The sequence below is a fragment of the Coenobita brevimanus genome, chromosome 71 (assembly GCF_032717465.1).
Source record: "Coenobita brevimanus isolate Jiangsu-jjx chromosome 71, ASM3271746v2, whole genome shotgun sequence".
NCBI lineage: Eukaryota > Metazoa > Arthropoda > Malacostraca > Decapoda > Coenobitidae > Coenobita > Coenobita brevimanus.
The window spans coordinates 30,045,196-30,063,381 of record NC_137024.1 but is presented as its reverse complement, the minus strand read 5'-3'; the positions used below and the strand labels follow the sequence as shown (position 1 = coordinate 30,063,381).

At 38.4% G+C, this 18,186-nt stretch overlaps 1 protein-coding gene across 1 annotated transcript in view; it reads right to left on the bottom strand.

Moving 5' to 3' along the window:
- Positions 1-18,186, bottom strand: part of AMPdeam (AMP deaminase) — a 317,845-nt gene that overhangs the window by 94,257 nt on the left and 205,402 nt on the right. The window contains exons 12-14 of the mRNA XM_080277977.1: positions 16,859-16,970; positions 15,785-15,948; positions 14,214-14,336 (exon numbers count right to left, since the gene is read on the bottom strand). Of these exons, the coding sequence (XP_080134103.1) occupies positions 14,214-14,336; positions 15,785-15,948; positions 16,859-16,970 (399 nt within the window). The remainder of the gene's footprint in view (positions 1-14,213; positions 14,337-15,784; positions 15,949-16,858; positions 16,971-18,186) is intronic.

Below are 18,186 nucleotides of genomic sequence, written 5' to 3'. Positions count from 1 at the left end.
TTCTCTCACACAATTTTGCGACCATGCTGGTTAGAGACACTAGTCTATACTTCAGGGGTTCTTTCCTGTTTCCTTCCTTATAAATTGGTACCACATTTGCCCTCTTCTTCCATTCTTGAGGCACTTTCCCCTCTTCCAGAGAACACACAATTAAACTGTGAATCATATCTGCCAGTTGTTCTCTGCATTCCTTCAGCACCCAATTAGAGATTCCATCTGGTCCTGGGGCTTTCCTTACATCTTGAGTTTCCAGTAATTTATACACTTCCTGTACTTCCACTTTTATATCTTTTATCACTACATTTCTAGTCACTCCCTCCCCTTCCACAAACTCCTTTTCATTAGTGAACTCTGACTGGAAACATTTGTTTATTATTTCAGCTTGCATTGCTGCATCTTTATAGACTCTCCTTATACTTCCAGTTTGGTGATTCCTTCCTTTTGTTTCAGTTTGTCATTGACAAATCTATAAAACAGTTTGGGTTCATCCTTACATCTGTCTATTATACCTTTTTCAAAATTCCTTTCTTCATCTCTACGTATTCTTGTGTATTCATTTCTAGTTTTTTTATATTCTTTCTTTGTTCTGTTGTTACCTCTCTTTCTCCAGTTGTTCCACGCTGTCTCTCTCTCTTTTTTTGCTATCATACACCTTTTATTAACCCCTTAACCGCGGGGCGTCACTTTCGTGACGCTTGGGAGCAAGGGATCATACCGTGGGGCGTCGCTTTTGTGATTCTGTGTTATTTTGAATTCACCCGGGCTTCCAAGTGGGGGCTTGTATCATCTATCAGTACTGCCAATGTCCAACACTAGTCAGCACTCCTAATCTCATCTGTACTCCCATCCATTGTTGACAATTTAGCCATTTCTCCCCATTCTTGACTCCCCTCCCTACCCCCCCTCCATTACCCTATCCTCTCGCCTGCCCGGCCGTGCTACGCTAAGTACTGTAAATCTTCCCTGGAATTTTTTACTGATTTCATCCATTGAAATAAGCCCTATGTCCTATTCTTATACCAAATAATATATACAAGAAAGAAATAAGGTAAGTGAGAGTGCCATACACCCGGAATTGGCTAATTATCACCTGACAACACCTCACGTGCACTCGTTCGCTAATTTTCGCTGTTTTTTTCCCCTTGAAATATGCCGTATTATCTATTTTCATAATAAATATACATGTAAGGAGGGAAGGGAAAAGCCTAAGTGATATTTACATTCACCTGGAACTACCTAATTTATAATGTATTGTCTAGATTTCCTGCCAATCATTTCAGTGCAAGACATAGCTGTTTCAAGAGCTAACATTGGTAGCTCTGAATATACCCTAAGTAGGCCTCTAATCTATTTTCGTAATAAATATACATGTAAGGAGGGAAGGGAGAAGCCTAAGTGATATTTACATTCACCTGGAACTACCTAATTTATAATGTATTGTCTAGATTTCCTGCCAATCATTTCAGTGCTAGACATAGCTGTTTCAAGAGCTAACATTGGTAGCTCTGAATAACCCCTAAATAGGCCTCCACCCCGGCCCTCCGTTATCAGTTTACTCTCATCTTCCGAAGTGAGAGTACGTATGTTTCTTCTTGCTGACTTCAAGGACTTTTTTCACCCCCATGCAAAGGGCCCTGTGACCTTTACCCCCTACTAAACCTCGTGTGGAAAGAGGTAAAGGGCTGACAATTGATAAAAGAGTGACTACGATCTATCTATTGAGTAAAACAGTGCAAGTGGAATTGTAAATAATGTGTAAATAATGTGTAAACAGCAAGTGAAAGTAATGAATGTAAATATACGTGAACAATGGAAAATAGTTTTATAAGTTACTTCAAGTGACAGTGCATAACACAGTGTAAATAAAACAGAAATGTAAATAACGTAAATAAAATAGAGAACGTAAATAGAAATGTAAATGAGTAGTATTATAAGAATACGAGTATATACCCTAGGAGTAATGAAAGTGAAAGTTTCACTCTAGCATGACTGAATGCTATGAGTTATGAGAGTGAAGATGAAAGTGACATTCACTCTCAATGCTAGTAAACAGGATGAGAAAATGAATGCTACGTATTTTACTGAAAGAAATTGAATCCTTACAGTGACAATAAACTAATACTACTGAAGGAAACTTATGGATAAAGACTGAAGATATATATAAGTGTTATATAGTAATAGAAATATAAAGTGTGAGGGGTTTTATGAATAATAAATGACAGAGTACCAAGAGCGAACTAGTGCCATTGCGACGATCAGACACGCTCGTAATTTCCATTGCTTTCACAGTGTTTTTTTTTTTGAGTATGGATCCCAAACTACTTGAAAATTGTAGAATAGTGTTTATAGTGTTTGTATCTGGCTGTGGTAATCATATTACGGGTTGTCGGGAAGTGTAAAGTGGAGACTTCGTTACCCTACTTCAGAGGTCTCCACAAGTCCTACAGTAACCGACGAAGGCTCAACAATCATTCCAGGAGAAAGCTGAAGGTATGTGCCATAAGCATATGTAATTTTATTATTCTATCTATCTATTGCCAGACGCCTCAATCTCGTTTGGGGTGGCCACAAACAAATCGCCTCCAAGTCGCCCTGTCCCCCGCCATTTCACTGCCCTGCTCCCAACTCACACCCCCCTCTCTCATATACCTCTCCACCCCATCCCTCCATCTCATCCTCGGCCTCCCCCTCCCTCTTCCCCCCTCCACCTCACTCATATACACTCTCTTCGTCAGTCTTTCACCCTCCATCCTCTCCACATGGCCAAACCACCTCAGTGTGTTCCTCATAACGCTTCCGATCACATCCACATCCACACCACAACGCTCCTTTATATCCTCATTCGTCAGCCTGTCTCTCCACGTGACTCCACAGGCTCCTCTTAAATAACTCATTTCCACTGCTCGCACTCTTGACTTGTGTCCTTCCAACAATGTCCAAGCTTCACTTCTGTACGTTAGAGTTGGTATCACAATACTGTCATGTAGTAACTTTTTCACTTCCATGCTCACTTCCCTGTTTCTTATCACTGCTTTCAAGGAACCAGCAACCTTTCTTCCCTGCTGTACCCTTTCAAGCACTTCACCCACCAAACCTCCATCCTTACTCATCGCACTACCCAAATACTTAAACGTACTCACATTTTCCAATTCCTCACCATCCAACCTCGCTGTACATTCACTAACTTCACCTTTTTTATTATTTTAGGACTAATAACTGATTTTTGGCAAATATTTTTTGAGAGTCTGTCGGAGCCCAAATAACCCCGCGGGACACGCAAGTCATTGGTAAACAAGCCCGCGGTGTAGGGGTTAAACCACTCCTTTTTCCTGTTTTCTTTCCCTCTTACTCTTGGCACAAATTTTTCCACTCCCGAATTATTGGCGTCTAGAAAGATATCCCACTTCCTCTGTATCTCTCTTGTTCCTCTGAATTTTCTGCAATCGACATTTTCGAAAAGTTATTTCAATCCTGTAAAATTTGCTTTCCCAAAGTTGTATCTTCCCTGCCTATGAAGCTCGTCTCTTGGCTCCAAGTTCCCAATTATCATCTGGAACTCAATGACCACATGACCACTTTTTCACACAGATATTTCAATGATTTTATTACAATGGGTTCTTTGGTAAACAGTAAGTCTAATCTTCCTAGTGTGTCCTCACATCAGAACCGTGTCTCTTTCTTGACCCACTGCGTCATCACACCATTCATTGTTATATTTAACAATATAGTGCCCCATGAATCTCTGCTGCCTCCTAAGTCCCATTCCTCCCAGTTCACCTCTTTACAGTTAAAGTCACCCATTAAAATTGTATTGTTGCTTTTCTCAATCATTTTCTGTAAATAACTAGCCATGTCTGACAACATCTCCTGGTATTCAACATCATTCCATGCTCTTGCCTTAGGGGGAACATACACTATCACCATATCTCTCTTGCTATTCTCTCCAGTTTCTAATTTCATATTTATCACTTCAGCCCTGCCTTCTCCCATTTCCATGGTATTTACATTTATGTAGTTCTTCGCTGCTATCGTCACTCCTCCTCCCGTTTTTTCTTTTCGGTCTTTTCTCTACAATTTGTATTTACCATCTCCCATATGAACATCAACATCTTCTCTTAACTTGGTCTCTACAAAGTAAATAACATCAGGTTCATGTACCCTCAAAAAACTGTTGATTTCTTGCCTAGCCAATATTGAACCATCAACAGTAGTATATGCCACCTTCCAATTATTTTTGATGTTTTTTATACCCTCTTTTCTCTTTCTCTCCATTGGTACCACTTCCTCAATTTCTGATCCATAACTCTCCAATAAAACACTGTCTTCTCTTCCCCCGTTCTCTGTTCGTTTTCTGCCTTTGCTTCCTTTACTAACTTCTTTATTTTAGCTCCTTCTTCCTCATTTGCATCTCTCCTTATCCAAACATTTTTGAACCCTTCCTCGTCTGATAATTTCCATGTTCTATTGATGATTTCATTTACTGTTGCCTGAGACAAACTTTACCTTCAATGGCCTCGCCCCTCCTTCCTCATACTTTCCTAACCTAAACACTTCTTCAATCTCTTCTTAAGCTTCATTGTTTCCCTCCATAACTACTGATATTATTTCTTTAACCTTACTCAGTTCTTCTCTTTCCCTTTCTGATCTTACTGTCATACGTTTTTCTTTTACTCCTGAAATTATTACACATTTTTTCTTATCTGCTACATCCCTGAATAAAGATTCTCTACTTCTCAGCACCCTAACCACTTCCTTCTCCACCTTTTCCTTGCTTTGTTGTTCGATAATCTCTTTCAAATTTATATTTCCTTCTTCCTGAATTTTCTTCCACCCCTTATGTTGCTCCTTGATTTCTTTAATGTGCTCATCTTGCACATTTGGATTCATACTCATCTAGTTTGCTTTTCATCCTGTCCCTTTCTTCTTCTAACCTCTTATTCTCCCTCTTGAGCTGTTTTCATTAGAGGCAGATTCATTACTCACTTTTATTTCTGTGACTTCTCTTTCTTGTTCATCACTGCATGTACAAACTTTTTTCAGTTTATTCTGTAGAATTTTGATCTCATTTTCCTGCTCTAAGGTCCATTCCTGTAACTCACTAATTACTGACCATACCTTTTTTAATTCCTGGACATTCCTCTTCGCTGCTTTCTCTACTCCTGCTACTCTTGTTTGGTTCAGCTTAATACTTCCATTTCCCACATCATCTTCAGAGAAGCCCATGAAATCCCTCTTGCCAGTTGTAAACAAAGCACCATCCCTTTCTGCCATGATGCAACCATATGGAGACTTTCTATTTCCATTATATCTTGTACCTTTTATGACCATTTTTTAACTACTGTCTGACGGGACCACCACTCACGCACTCATTAACATAATCACAAATAGGCTGGTCTCCTTTTCGTCGCAGATTCAGCGTTTATTTCCCTACGATCCAGGAAGAGCTCCGTCTCTGTCGGCGAACTGTGTGTGTGTGTGTGTGTGTTCTTACCTAATTGTATCTTTGCAGGAATGAGTCAAGCTCGTACTGTCCCATGTCTTAAACCATATTTATCATACATATCCTTAAAATTGTGAATTGTTTTGGCACATACTATTTCATTCAGTAGTGCATTCCTCTGATCAATTGCTCCATTTGGGAAACTAAATTTCCTTACGTCTTTATCACCTCTCTTCTTATGCAGTTTTTTGCAGTGTCCTCCTGCTGATGCTTCCCCATACATTAAGTAATCATTTATGTCTATTTTCTCCTTCCCTGATATGCATTTATATAGCATAATCATGTCACCTCTTTTCCTTCTCTCCTTGGTAGATTCAGTTTATTTAGTCTTTCTTCGTAGCTTAGATCCCTTAAGCTTGGTACCCATCTTCTAGCGGCCCTTTGAACTTTTTCAATCTTGTCTATGTGTTTTTTGAGATGAGGACTCCAGACTACTGATGCATACTCCAGGGTTGGTCTGATGAATGATGTTATTATCTTTCTTAGCATGTCTTCATTTATGTATGTGAATGCTATTCTCATATTTGCAAGCAGTGTATACATGTTCCGTACTTTCTCACTAATGTGGTCTGCCGGAGGTAGTCTGTTATTGATAATCACACCTAGGCCCTTCTCTCTTTCTGATGTGTGTAGGGTTATATTTCCTAATGTATAATCTCAATCAGGTCTTTTTCCACTTTTACCAAACTTGATTACATGAAACTTATCCACATTGAATTCCATTTGCCATGTACTACTCCATTCATGAAGTTTATTTAATTCTTCATGTAGCTCTTTACAAGAGTCTGTGTTAGTAATTCTCCTTTGTATTTTTGCATCATCTGCAAACATATTCAGATAGCTTTCATTTCCAGTGTTATTGTCTGTATCATTTATATACACTAAAAACATGATTGGTGCCAGCACTGAGCCCTGTGGTACTCCACTAGTCACTTCTTTCCATGATGAGTAATTTCCCCTTAGTACCGTTCTCATTTCTCTTATGAGAAAATCTTGCATCCAACAATACAGTTTGCCTCGAATTCCTCCTTGATGGTACAGTTTCCATAACAGTCTTTGGTATGGTACTGTGTCAAATGCTTTCTTGAAATCTAAATAGATACTGTCCACCCATCCTTCTCTTTCCTATAATGTGTCTGTTACTCTGTCATAGTAGCTCAACAGATTAGTAACACAAGATTTTCCTTTTCTGAAACCAAACTGTTTTTCTGTTATCATATTGTGTTCTTCTAGATGATTTACTCAAGCTTTTCTTATAAGCTTTTCTAATACCTTGCTTACAACACTGGTTAGTGATACTGGTCGGTAGTTGAGTGGATTTTGTCTATTTCCTTTCTTGAATAAGGGAACAATGCTTGCTTTCTTCCAAATATCAGGTAGTTTACCTTGACTGAAGGATTTCTTGAAAATTAAAAATAATGGTTTACTTAACTCCTTTGCACATTCACGTAGTACCCAACACAAAATTTCATCAGGACCATTTGCTTTTCCTTTGTCTAATTTACTTAACTCCTCCTGTATTACTTTTTCTGATGTTTGTATATCTGGTAGTATGTGTGGGCATGCATGTTCCACATAATCCCTCTCAAAAATTTTTTCCTCTATAAAAACTGATTGGAATTTCTTGTTTAGTGTTTCACAAATATCCTTCTCTTGTGTATAGGTGATTCCCTCGTCCGTAATGGATTGTATTTTATCTTTTACTTTGGTTTTGCTTCTGATGTAGCTGTAAAATAGCTTTGGTTGATCACTACTTTTATTTATGATATCCTCCTCAAACTGTTTTTGGGCTTCTCTCCTTATTCTTGTATAATCGTTTCTTGCCTGTTTGTAATTATTATACGCCCTTTCACTACTGTGTCTTCTGTATCTATTCCACAACAAATCCTTTTTTTCTTTTGATTTTTTACATTCTGTACTGAACCATTTCTTTATTTTCTTTTCTGCTTCTTTGTGCTTTGGGATGTACTTCTGGACTCCTATTTCATAAAGTTCACAAATTTTTTATATATAGCATTTAAATCTTGTCCTCTAAGCTCCTTTCCCCAATCAATTTCTAAGAAGTATTTCTTTAGGTCATGATAGTTTCCCTTTTTATAGTTTAGGCTCTTTTTGTAACTTTCATTGCTGTTAACTATGTCATATGTTATCCTGAAGTTGCAATTTAGTACTGCATGGTCGCTTTTGCCGAATGGAGGGTGGGACTGTATATTAAATTTTCAATACCGTTTTCTTGCCTAGTAAATATGAGATCTAGCATTGAGGGTACATCAAGTCCTCTTTTTCTGGTGCTTTCCCTTACATGTTGCGTTAGGAAAAACTTTTGCACGAGATCCTTGAGCTTTTGGTCCCAACAGCTTTCTTGGCTTATTATATATAGAGTATTCCAATTTATATTTGTATTAAAATCTCCAGTTAGTATAATTCTTTCCGATTTCTCTTCATTTTATGTAGTAACGATCTTAAACTATGAATTGTATTCTCTCCCAGGTCCTCATACACATCTCTTTCCCATGTGTTTGACTTGGGTGGCATGTACAAATTGGCTACAATTACTTTCCCTTCAGTTGTATTGATCTCTACTGCAATTAGTTCTACTTGTGAGGGTATATCTAGTTCTATTTCTTTGACTTTTAGATTTTTCTTAGTTAATATTATAATTCCTCCTCCTTTTTTTAAGTCCCTATCTCTTCTCCAAATATTATATTCCTCTAAGTTTAGGATGTCATTTGATAGCCTTGGTGTTAATTTTGTTTCAGTTAGGCATATTATATGTGGTTCATTTTCTTTGACATAATCATTCATCTCTAATAATTTAGATACCATTCCATCTACATCTGAGTATATCAACTTAATCATCTTGTTTATATACTTGTCATGACTTGGTTCTACTACCTTCCTCCATTTTATTCCCTCCTGTTTATGTACCACTTTCGTACCTGTAATCCTATTACTTTGTAAAAAAAATGTATTCTTCTCCTCCTCTGATCTTCCCTCATTTTTTGTTTTTGTTTCCTCCCTCTTCTCTTTCAGTAATTACAGATCTCTTGTTAGACATCTTTTTATCCATATATTTTTGAACTCCTCTTTTTCCATAAAATTCTTTGCATTTTTTAGCGTCTCCTCCATGGTGTTTACACTCTGGAAGGTTACCGTTAAGGGTCTTGACCTGCTTCTCTCATATTTCCCTAAGCTTTTGTGTTGCTCTATGTCTTTACTACAGATTTCCTCTGATACTTCTTTAAATATACTCATTACAATTGCCATCACCTTTTTGTCCCTTGAGATCTTATTTTTTACTTCTTCCTCTTCTATACCAGTGATTACTATAGATATCTACTGAATCTCTGACTAACTTAGGATTGTTTTGGATTATTCTTTTCACTTCCTTTTTAACGCTTTTTTCTTCCACCCTTGTTTCTAAGTCTCTCTTTACTTTCACCATTTCAGCATAAGTGGTTTCCACATCATTTTTGTAGCTTTGCACAGCTTCATTCACCTGTGTTATCTTCTCCTCAATATCACTGCTCTGGTCTATCAGACTGCTTACTTGCCTAATTGTCTCTGTATCATTTTTGAACTCTTCCATAATACTCTCGTGGTTGACTACTGTACTTGCCATTTCACAAATTTTTCTCCTAAGTGAACCCAGTTCTACTGTCAGCTCACCTATGGTTATGTCTTTCTTGTTGACTTCCTTTCCTAATTTTTCTATTTCTTCCTTTTGCAAGTGCATCTGTTTCTTAATTTCATCAATCTCATTTTGAAAAGCCGTCTCTAGCCTGTGTACTCGTTCAACCAGTTTATTGTGAGTCTCCATTTCAACCAGTTCTTGGTAGAAATCATCGTCCTGCTTTCTACCTTTATCCCTTTCCTTTCCAAATTTGCTTTACTAAAGTATGTGGTCATTTTGCAGTACTAAACGCACATATGGTACTCCCATTCCCTGGGGCAGTTGAAGACAAAAACGATCAGCTGATTGTGCGCATTCTTACTCTAATTTGTTTTCTTTTCTGTTTGAACGTCTTGCTTTAAAACTTTTTTTTTTTTTTTCCTTTATATTAGAACACCATTTAGTCTAACCTGGTACATAGCTTGACTCAAATAAAGATACTAATTTAGGTAATGCCACTTGCCAAGTTGGCCGTTTATGGAACGACGGCGGCGAGCGTCTGGTCTCCTCGGTGCCGTATGTGTGTGTGTGTGTGTGTGTGTTCTTACCTTACCTAATTGTTCTTACCTAATTGTATCTTTACAGGAATGAGTCAAGCTCATACTGTCCCGTGTCTTAAACCATATTTATCGTACATATCCTTAAATTTGTGAATTGTTTTGGCACACGCAATTTCATTCGGTAGTGCATTCCATTGATCAACTGCTCTGTTTGGGAAACTGAATTTCCTTACGTCTTTATCACCTCTCTTCTTATGCAGTTTTTTGCAGTGTCCTCTTGCTGATGCTTCTCCATATGTTAAGTAATCATTTATGTCTATTTTCTCCTTCCCTGATATGCACTTATATAGCATTATCATGTCACCTCTTTTCCTTCTCTCCTGTAGTGTTGGCAGATTCAGTTTATTTAGTCTTTCTTTGTAGCTTAGGTCCCTTAAGCTTGGTATCCATCTTGTAGCGGCCCTTTGAACTTTTTCAATCTTATCTATGTGCTTTTTGAGATGACTCCAGGGTTGGTCTAATGAATGATGTTATTATCTTTCTTAGCATGTCTTCATTTATGAATGTGAATGCTATTCTCATATTTGCAAGCAGTGTATACATGTTCCGTACCTTCTCGCTGACGTGGTCAGCCGGAGATAGTCTGTTATTGATGATCACACCTAGGTCTTTCTCTCTTTCTGATGTGTATAGGGTTTTATTTCCTAAATTATAATCCCAATCAGGTCTTTTTCCACTTTTACCAAACTTGATTACATGACACCTGTCCACATTGAATTCCATTTGCCATGTACTACTCCATTCATGAAGTTTATTTAATTCTTCTTGTAGCTCTTTACAAGAGTCTGTGTTAGTAATTCTCCTTTGTATTTTTGCATCATCTGCAAACATATTCAGATAGCTCTCATTTCTAGTGTTACTGTTTATATCATTTATATACACTAAAAACATGATTGGTGCCAGCACTGAACCCTGTGGTACTCCACTAGTCACTTCTTTCCATGATGAATAGTTTCCTCTTAGTACTGTTCTCATTTCTCTTTTTATGAGAAAGTCTTGCATCCAACAAAACAGTTTGCCTCGAATTCCTCCTTGATGGTACAGTTTCCATAAAAGTCTTTGGTGTGGTACTGTGTCAAAAGCTTTCTTGAAACCTAAACAGATACTGTCCACCCATCCTTCCCTTTCCTGTATTGTGTTTGTTACTCTGTCATAGTAGCTCAACAGATTAATAACACATGATTTTCCTTTTCTGAAACCAAACTGTCTTTCTGTTATCATACTGTGTTCTTCTAGATGATTTACCCAAGCTTTTCTTATAAGCTTTTCTAATACCTTGCTTACAACACTGGTCAGTGATACTGGTCGGTAGTTGAGTGGATTTTGTCTATTTCCTTTCTTGAATAAGGGGACAATATTTGCTTTTTTCCAAATATCAGGTAGTTTACCTTGACTCAAGGATTTCTTGAAAATTAAAAATAATGGTTTACTTAACTCCTTTGCACATTCTCGTAGTACCCAACATGAAATTTCATCAGGACCACTTGCTTTTCCTCTGTCTAATCTACTTAACTCCTCCTGTATTACTTTTTCTGCTATTTGTATATCTGGTAGTATGTGTGGACATGCATGTTCTACATAGTCCCTGTCAAAATTTTTTTCTTCTGTAAAAACTAATTGGAAATTCTTATTTAGTGTTTCACAAATATCTTTCTCTTGTGTATAAGTGATTCCCTCGCCCGTAATTGTTTGTATTACATCTTTTACTTTGGTTTTGCTTCTGATATAGCTGTAAAACAGCTTTGGTTGATCACTACTTTTATTTATTATATCCTCCTCAAACTGTTTTTGGGTTTCCCTCCTTATTCTTGTATAATCGTTTCTTGCCTGTTTTTAATTATTATATGCCCTTTCACTATTGTGTCTTCTCTATGTATTCCACAACAAATCTCTTCTTTCTTTTGATTTTTTACATTCTGTATTGAACCATTTCTGTATTTTCTTATCTGCTTCTTTGTGCTGTGGGATGTACTTCTGGACTCCTATTTCATAAAATTCACAAAATTATTTATATACAGCATTTAAATCTTGTCCTCTAAGCTCATTTTCCCAATCAACTTCTAAGAAATACTTCTTTAGGTCTTGATAATTTCCCTTTTTATAGTTTAGGCTCTTTTTGTAACTGTCACTGCTGTTTACTATGTCATATGCTATCCTGAAGTTATAATTTAGTATTGCATGATCGCTTTTGCCGAGTGGAGGGTGATATATTAAACTGTCAATATCATTTTCTTGCCTAGTAAATATTAGATCTAGCACTGAAGGTACATCAAGTCCTCTTTCTCTGGTGGTTTCCCTCACATGTTGTGTTAGGAAGAACTCTTGTACGAGATCCAGGAGCTTTTGGTCCCAACAGCTTTCTTGGCTAATTATATCTAGAGTATTCCAATTTATATTTGTATTGAAATCCCCAGTTAGTATAATTCTTTCTGATTTCTCTTCCATTTTATGTAGTAATGATCTTAAACTCTGAATTGTACTCTCTGCCAGGTCCTCATATTCATCTCTTTCCCATGTGTTTGATCTGGGTGGCATGTACAAATTGGCTACAATTACTTTACCTTCAGATGTGTTGATCTCTACTGCAATCAGTTCTACTTGTGATGGTATATCTAGTTTTATTTCATTGACTTTTAGATTTTTCTTAGTTAATATTATAATTCCTCCTCCTTTTCTTAAATTTCTGTCTCTTCTCCATATATTATATTCCTCTAAGTTTAGTATGTCATTGGATATCCTTGGTGTTAATTTTGTTTCAGTTAGGCATATTATTTGTGGTTCATTTTCTCTGACATAATCATTCATCTCTAGTAATTTAGATACCATTCTATCCACATTTGAGTACATCAACTTTATCATCTTGTTTATATACTTGTCATGACATGGTTCTACTACCTTCCTCCTTTTTATTCCATCCTGTTTGTGTACCACTTTCGTACCTGCAATCCTATTACTTTATAAAAAAATTTCTTCTTCTCCTCTTCTGATCTTCCCTCATGTTTTGTTTTTGCTTCCTCCCTTTTCTCTTTCAGTAATTCCAGTTCCTCTTGTGTTAGGCATCTTTTTATCCATACATTTCTGAACTCCTCTTTTTCCATAAGATTCTTTGCATTTTTTAGTATCTCTTCCACAGTGTTTACACCCTGGAAAGTCACCTTTAGAGGTCTTGTCTTGCTTTTCTCATATTTCCCTAACGTTTTGTGTTCCTCTATGTCTTTACTACAGATTTCCTCTGATACTTCTTTCATTAAGCTCATTACATTTGCCATCTCCTTTTTGTCTCTTGTGATCTTGTTTTTTACTTCTTCCTCTTCTATACCAGTGATTACTATAGATTTGTTTATATCTACTGAATCTCTGACTAACTTTGGATTGTTTTGGATTATTCTTTTCACTTCCTTTTTAATGCTTTTTTCCTCCACCCTTGTTTCTAAGTCTTTCTTTACTTTCACCATTTCAGCATATGTGGTTTCCACATAATTTTTGTAGCTTTGCACAGCTTCATTCACCTGTGTTATCTTCTCCTCAATATCACTGCTCTGGTCAGTAACACTGCTTACTTGCCTAATTGTCTTTGTGTCATTTTTGAACTCTTCCATAACACTCTCGTGACTGACTACTGTACTTGCCATTTCACTCATTTTCTTCCAAAGTGTACTCAATTCCACTGTTAGTTCACTGATGGTTGTGTCGTTCTTATTGGCCTCCCTTCCTAGTTTTTCTATTTCTTCCTTTTGCTAGTGCATCTGCTTCTTTATTTCATCAATTTCATTTTAGAAAGCCATTTCTAGTTTGCTTACACGTTCAACCAGTCTATTGTGGGTCTCCACTTCAACCAGTTCTTGGTAGAAATCATCATTTTGCTTTTTACCTTTATCCCTTTTCTTTTCCAAATTTGCTTTACTAAAGTATGTATCCATTTTGCAATACTAAAAGTGCAGAGTATGTAACTACAATCCCAGTGTGTGTGTGTGTGTGTGTGTGTGTGTGTGTGTGTGTGTGTGTGTGTGTGTGTGTGTGTGTGTGTGTGTGTGTGTGTGTGTGTGTGTGTGTGTGTGTGTGTGTGTGTGTGTGTGTGTGTGTGTGTGTGTGTGTGTGTGTGTGTGTGTGTGTGTGTGTGTGTGTGTGTGTGTGTGTGTGTGTGTGTGTGTGTGTGTGTGTGTGTGTGTGTGTGTGTGTGTGTGTGTGTGTGTGTGTGTGTGTGTGTGTGTGTGTGTGTGTGTGTGTGTGTGTGTGTGTGTGTGTGTGTGTGTGTGTGTGTGTGTGTGTGTGTGTGTGTGTGTGTGTGTGTGTGTGTGTGTGTGTGTGTGTGTGTGTGTGTGTGTGTGTGTGTGTGTGTGTGTGTGTGTGTGTGTGTGTGTGTGTGTACTGCTGAATTTAAACTCACAAGGGGAAGATGACCAGCCCTGCCTACTTCCCTCTGTGACAATTCCTGTATCAAAAGACACTGATCAAATATGCAAAGTATAAGTCAACCTACTGAAGGAAAGCGTGGAGCTCCGGGTGACTGGATGGGTCGATGGTAACCTCAAACAGGGGACGGAAGATGTTGTCTAGCAGCATGCCAAAGCTCTCCATGATGTTGTTGGTCTTGTATACATCACTGACAACACAATACAGTTCACAGTCAGTAGAGAGACTACTATATAAAAAAATGACAAGATGAGCCTGCAAAGCAAATAAAACAACACTAAAGATTAACTTCACTCTTACAGGTGAGTATGAGATGGTAAAAAAGACTGAGGAATTCAATAGCAAAAGTAGGTTTGCATGAAATGAGAGACAGGAACACATCTTAGTGGAAAGGCAGGATAGGACATCACCCACTGGGTAGACTGAATGATTGATGACAATGGCAGTACATACATCATCATCATCATCTGACCAATTTTTTTTTTTTTTTTTTTTTTTTTTTTTTTTTTTTTAGCTCACTGGGAATGGGTCAAGCATTTCCCTAGGCAGAAAGAGGAGGAGGCAGGGTATGATAAAGTTACAGAAACTTACTGTTGTTGCTTTTGTTGCTCAAGTCTAGTATTCCTGGCTGACATGTAACTGCTTCTGTGGAGTCATCCTACAGACACAGTACAGTAACATACAGTACATCATGAAAGGACCTAGCACCCCCTTGTGGTAGACAGCACCTCAGCAGAGCCAGAACAGTCTCCTTCTCCATGGCAAAGTGCTGGGAAAAATGATGAGGTTTGGCTCCTGAGTGGATGCTGCAGCTACTTAGCTCCACCCAAGGTACACAGTGCTACCACATGTAGGCTCCTCATCATTTGCAGCTGCTGTCAGAGTCTCCTGCTATGAAGCTGTGCTGCACAGTTTTGATCTGCTTGTTTTTTCCACCTCAGGATGGGATGAGGCTGGGCCCAGGAACATTATATGAGAAAAAATAGTGGAAGAAAAAAAGCATGTCCTGGGAAATGGGCCATACAATCATTCATTCATCATTTAAGCCATGTCCTGTGCAATGGACAACACAATCATTCACTCATCATTCAAGTCTACATCCATCACAGATATCCTTAAACAAAGCTGACTGAGTTCTCCTAGCTAGGCCTAGATTAGAATATCATCCAGACCTCCTCTGTTACTAGCTTAGATTTGGGTTAGGTGGAACCAAAGATGACATGTACCCGGCTTGCAGAACAGGCACACATAATACAAGACACATACTGGAGCACTGCACAGTATGTGCCACACTAGGAAGCAGACACATCAATGATGTAGGGAACATATGGGTCAACCCCATAGGGGCAGGTGCTTACCTGCAGTCAATGGGTTAGCTGGGCCCAACATGACTGGTGTTCAGCCACAACAACAGCCCTTAATAAAATCTTAATGACTGAAAGCCATGCCCATAGGAACAGAAGTGACAGAGTGAGACAATCATGAAAGTACACAGTAACTAGGAGATGGCACAGTTACTACAACTTAATAATGGCAAGTTCCAAGGGAAGATTAAAAAACTGGGATACAATGGAAAGGATGAAGATGAGGACGAACATGACAATGATGATGGTGATGATTAAAGACTGAAAAACTTACAAGAGACGTGGAACCTGGATAAGCCAGCGGACGTTCTCGGAGTGTACGTTGTGTTGTACTGCCCACTGTGCCAACTTGTCCCACTCATCAGCGCTCTTTCCATATACTGACAGACGCAGCTCAGCATTTTGGTATTTGCTCTCCTCAAGGTCATACATCACTTCCTGAATAGCCCGGTACAATCCACACTTCAATACGACATGTCTTTTTAGTTATTACTACAACACAACATAACCAGTGCTTTGCCATTTAAAGCTATGGGGATTTCACATCAAAAGATCCTCCCCATGTCAATACTTTGCACTCTGAATATATAATTACTAATTACTTTTTTTTTTTAATAAGCACATGATTCCATACTGATAAAAAACTACCCAAAAAGTTAATTTATAGATGAAAAGGAAAATTCACTTATATGAATACAATTCATCCATCCATCCATCATCCAATCCTACGTTGCCCCATGAGGAGCACGGGAGCCCGGGGCTAGGCAGCTGGTCCTGACATTTAAGATGAAAGTGACCAGCCTCACTCATCGCTGAGTGGCATTACGTGAGCAATAAACCCCAACCACCCCTTGGATACAAACCTTCACTGGCTCAATCCGATTGGAGCACAATAATTACCCATTCAACCACCAGGTGCCAAAAATTTGGTTACATGGTTACCACCCAGCATAGTAAATGGTTTCCTGGTGTGCAGGAAACCATTTTGCTTGTCACTTAGTGCAGAGTCACCCACAGGCAGAAGGAAGAGGAAAGAATGAAGGAATGAATGACATAAGAGGGAGTGTAAAGTCACCCATAGGCAGAAGGACGAGGAAAGACTGAAGGAAAGAAAGACAGAAGAGGATGGACGGAAAGAAGGGAGGAGAAGAAAGGGCAGACACCCGAGAGCAGCACTACATCGAGTGAGTGGATGGTGAGTGCCCCCACCTACCACATGAATACAATTACATAACAAAAATGAAAATCCACTGAAAGCAGCCATGCAAAAAACTAACTTCTACTGAGAACTGAAGTGAATGAATGGGTAATAAACCAACACCCAATCCAAACTCAACTAGTGGTGCACCTTTATAATGTGTGCAAAATATTTTCCGTTGAGGTAGTTGTCAGTCTTCAGGAATACCTCACGTAGTCGCGACTCTCCTACAGGGTTGTACTTGGCATTGAATTTGTCAAACCTGAAGGAGGACATGATAATATGAGACATTTATAAAAAAAGAACTATGATCACTGACATAAGATAAAAAACTGTAACAGAAAAACAAAAATCTTATACAAGAGCACAATTTAGTCATTGAAAAGTAAACTCTTGCTGGCGGTGGCATGCTGGCCATGTCAATCCAAAAAGCAATGTACAACAATAACTGAAAATTTCAATAATTTTGATTACAAGGAATATCATCACTGTCATCATCATCCTGCCTCTTTTTCCTGGCCACAGGTGGGGTGAAGTACAAGGGAAAAAAAATAAATAAAAAATAAAAAATACAATGAGAGAACTACTCAACAGCATTCCCAATTAAATAGGCCATACACTCATTCACTTAGCATTCAAGTCCCTGGAATCCTTACTCTACCTCAGGCACACCTTTCCACACATATGCGCTTCAAAATTATCTATCAGACTTTGATGACTCTAGTTAAAAAAAGAGATGCCAAACCCTTGTCACACACTCCTCCTCCTTACAAAATTCATCCAAATAGCTTGAACCCTTGTCAGTTTTCCAATCAACCACCACTCCCCACTTTCTAATACACTCATCAATCCATGCTCTTTTTGGTTTACTGCTATGCCTCCTCCCACCTGTAAGCCCACACACACACGTTTCACTAATCTTTATAATTCATTTTCCCCATATGACCAGAACATCTAGGCACATTCTCTTTGACTCGATTGTCCATGAACTCCTTACTCTGCATCTTTCATGAATCATATTTTTCCTTATCCTATTTACTCTCTGCACGTCACACACATTTTTCAAGAACCTCATCATCACTGCTCTAACTCCTGACTTTTCATGTTCATCACCCATGTTAATGTGGGAACTATAACTCCTTTAAGCAATCCTCTTGCTGCTTCCGCACTCAGACCTTGTTTCATATCAAGGCCTTCACAGGACCATCCACTCTTTCCCTGTGCCACCTGACTTTTCACTTCCCTTGCACAGTTACCTGTCTTCCCTCGCACTGCAGAAAAAAGCATTAATCTTCTGCTGTATGTGAACAGTATGAATACTACAGGTATGTGACAGTTTCCAATACTTTTTGTCCCATAATTTGTTAATCTATCCATCTATCTATTGCCAGACGCCGTAATCCCGTAAGGAGTGGCCACAAACAAATTGCCTCCATGTCGCCCTGTCCCCTGCCATTTCACTGCCCAGCTCCCAGCTC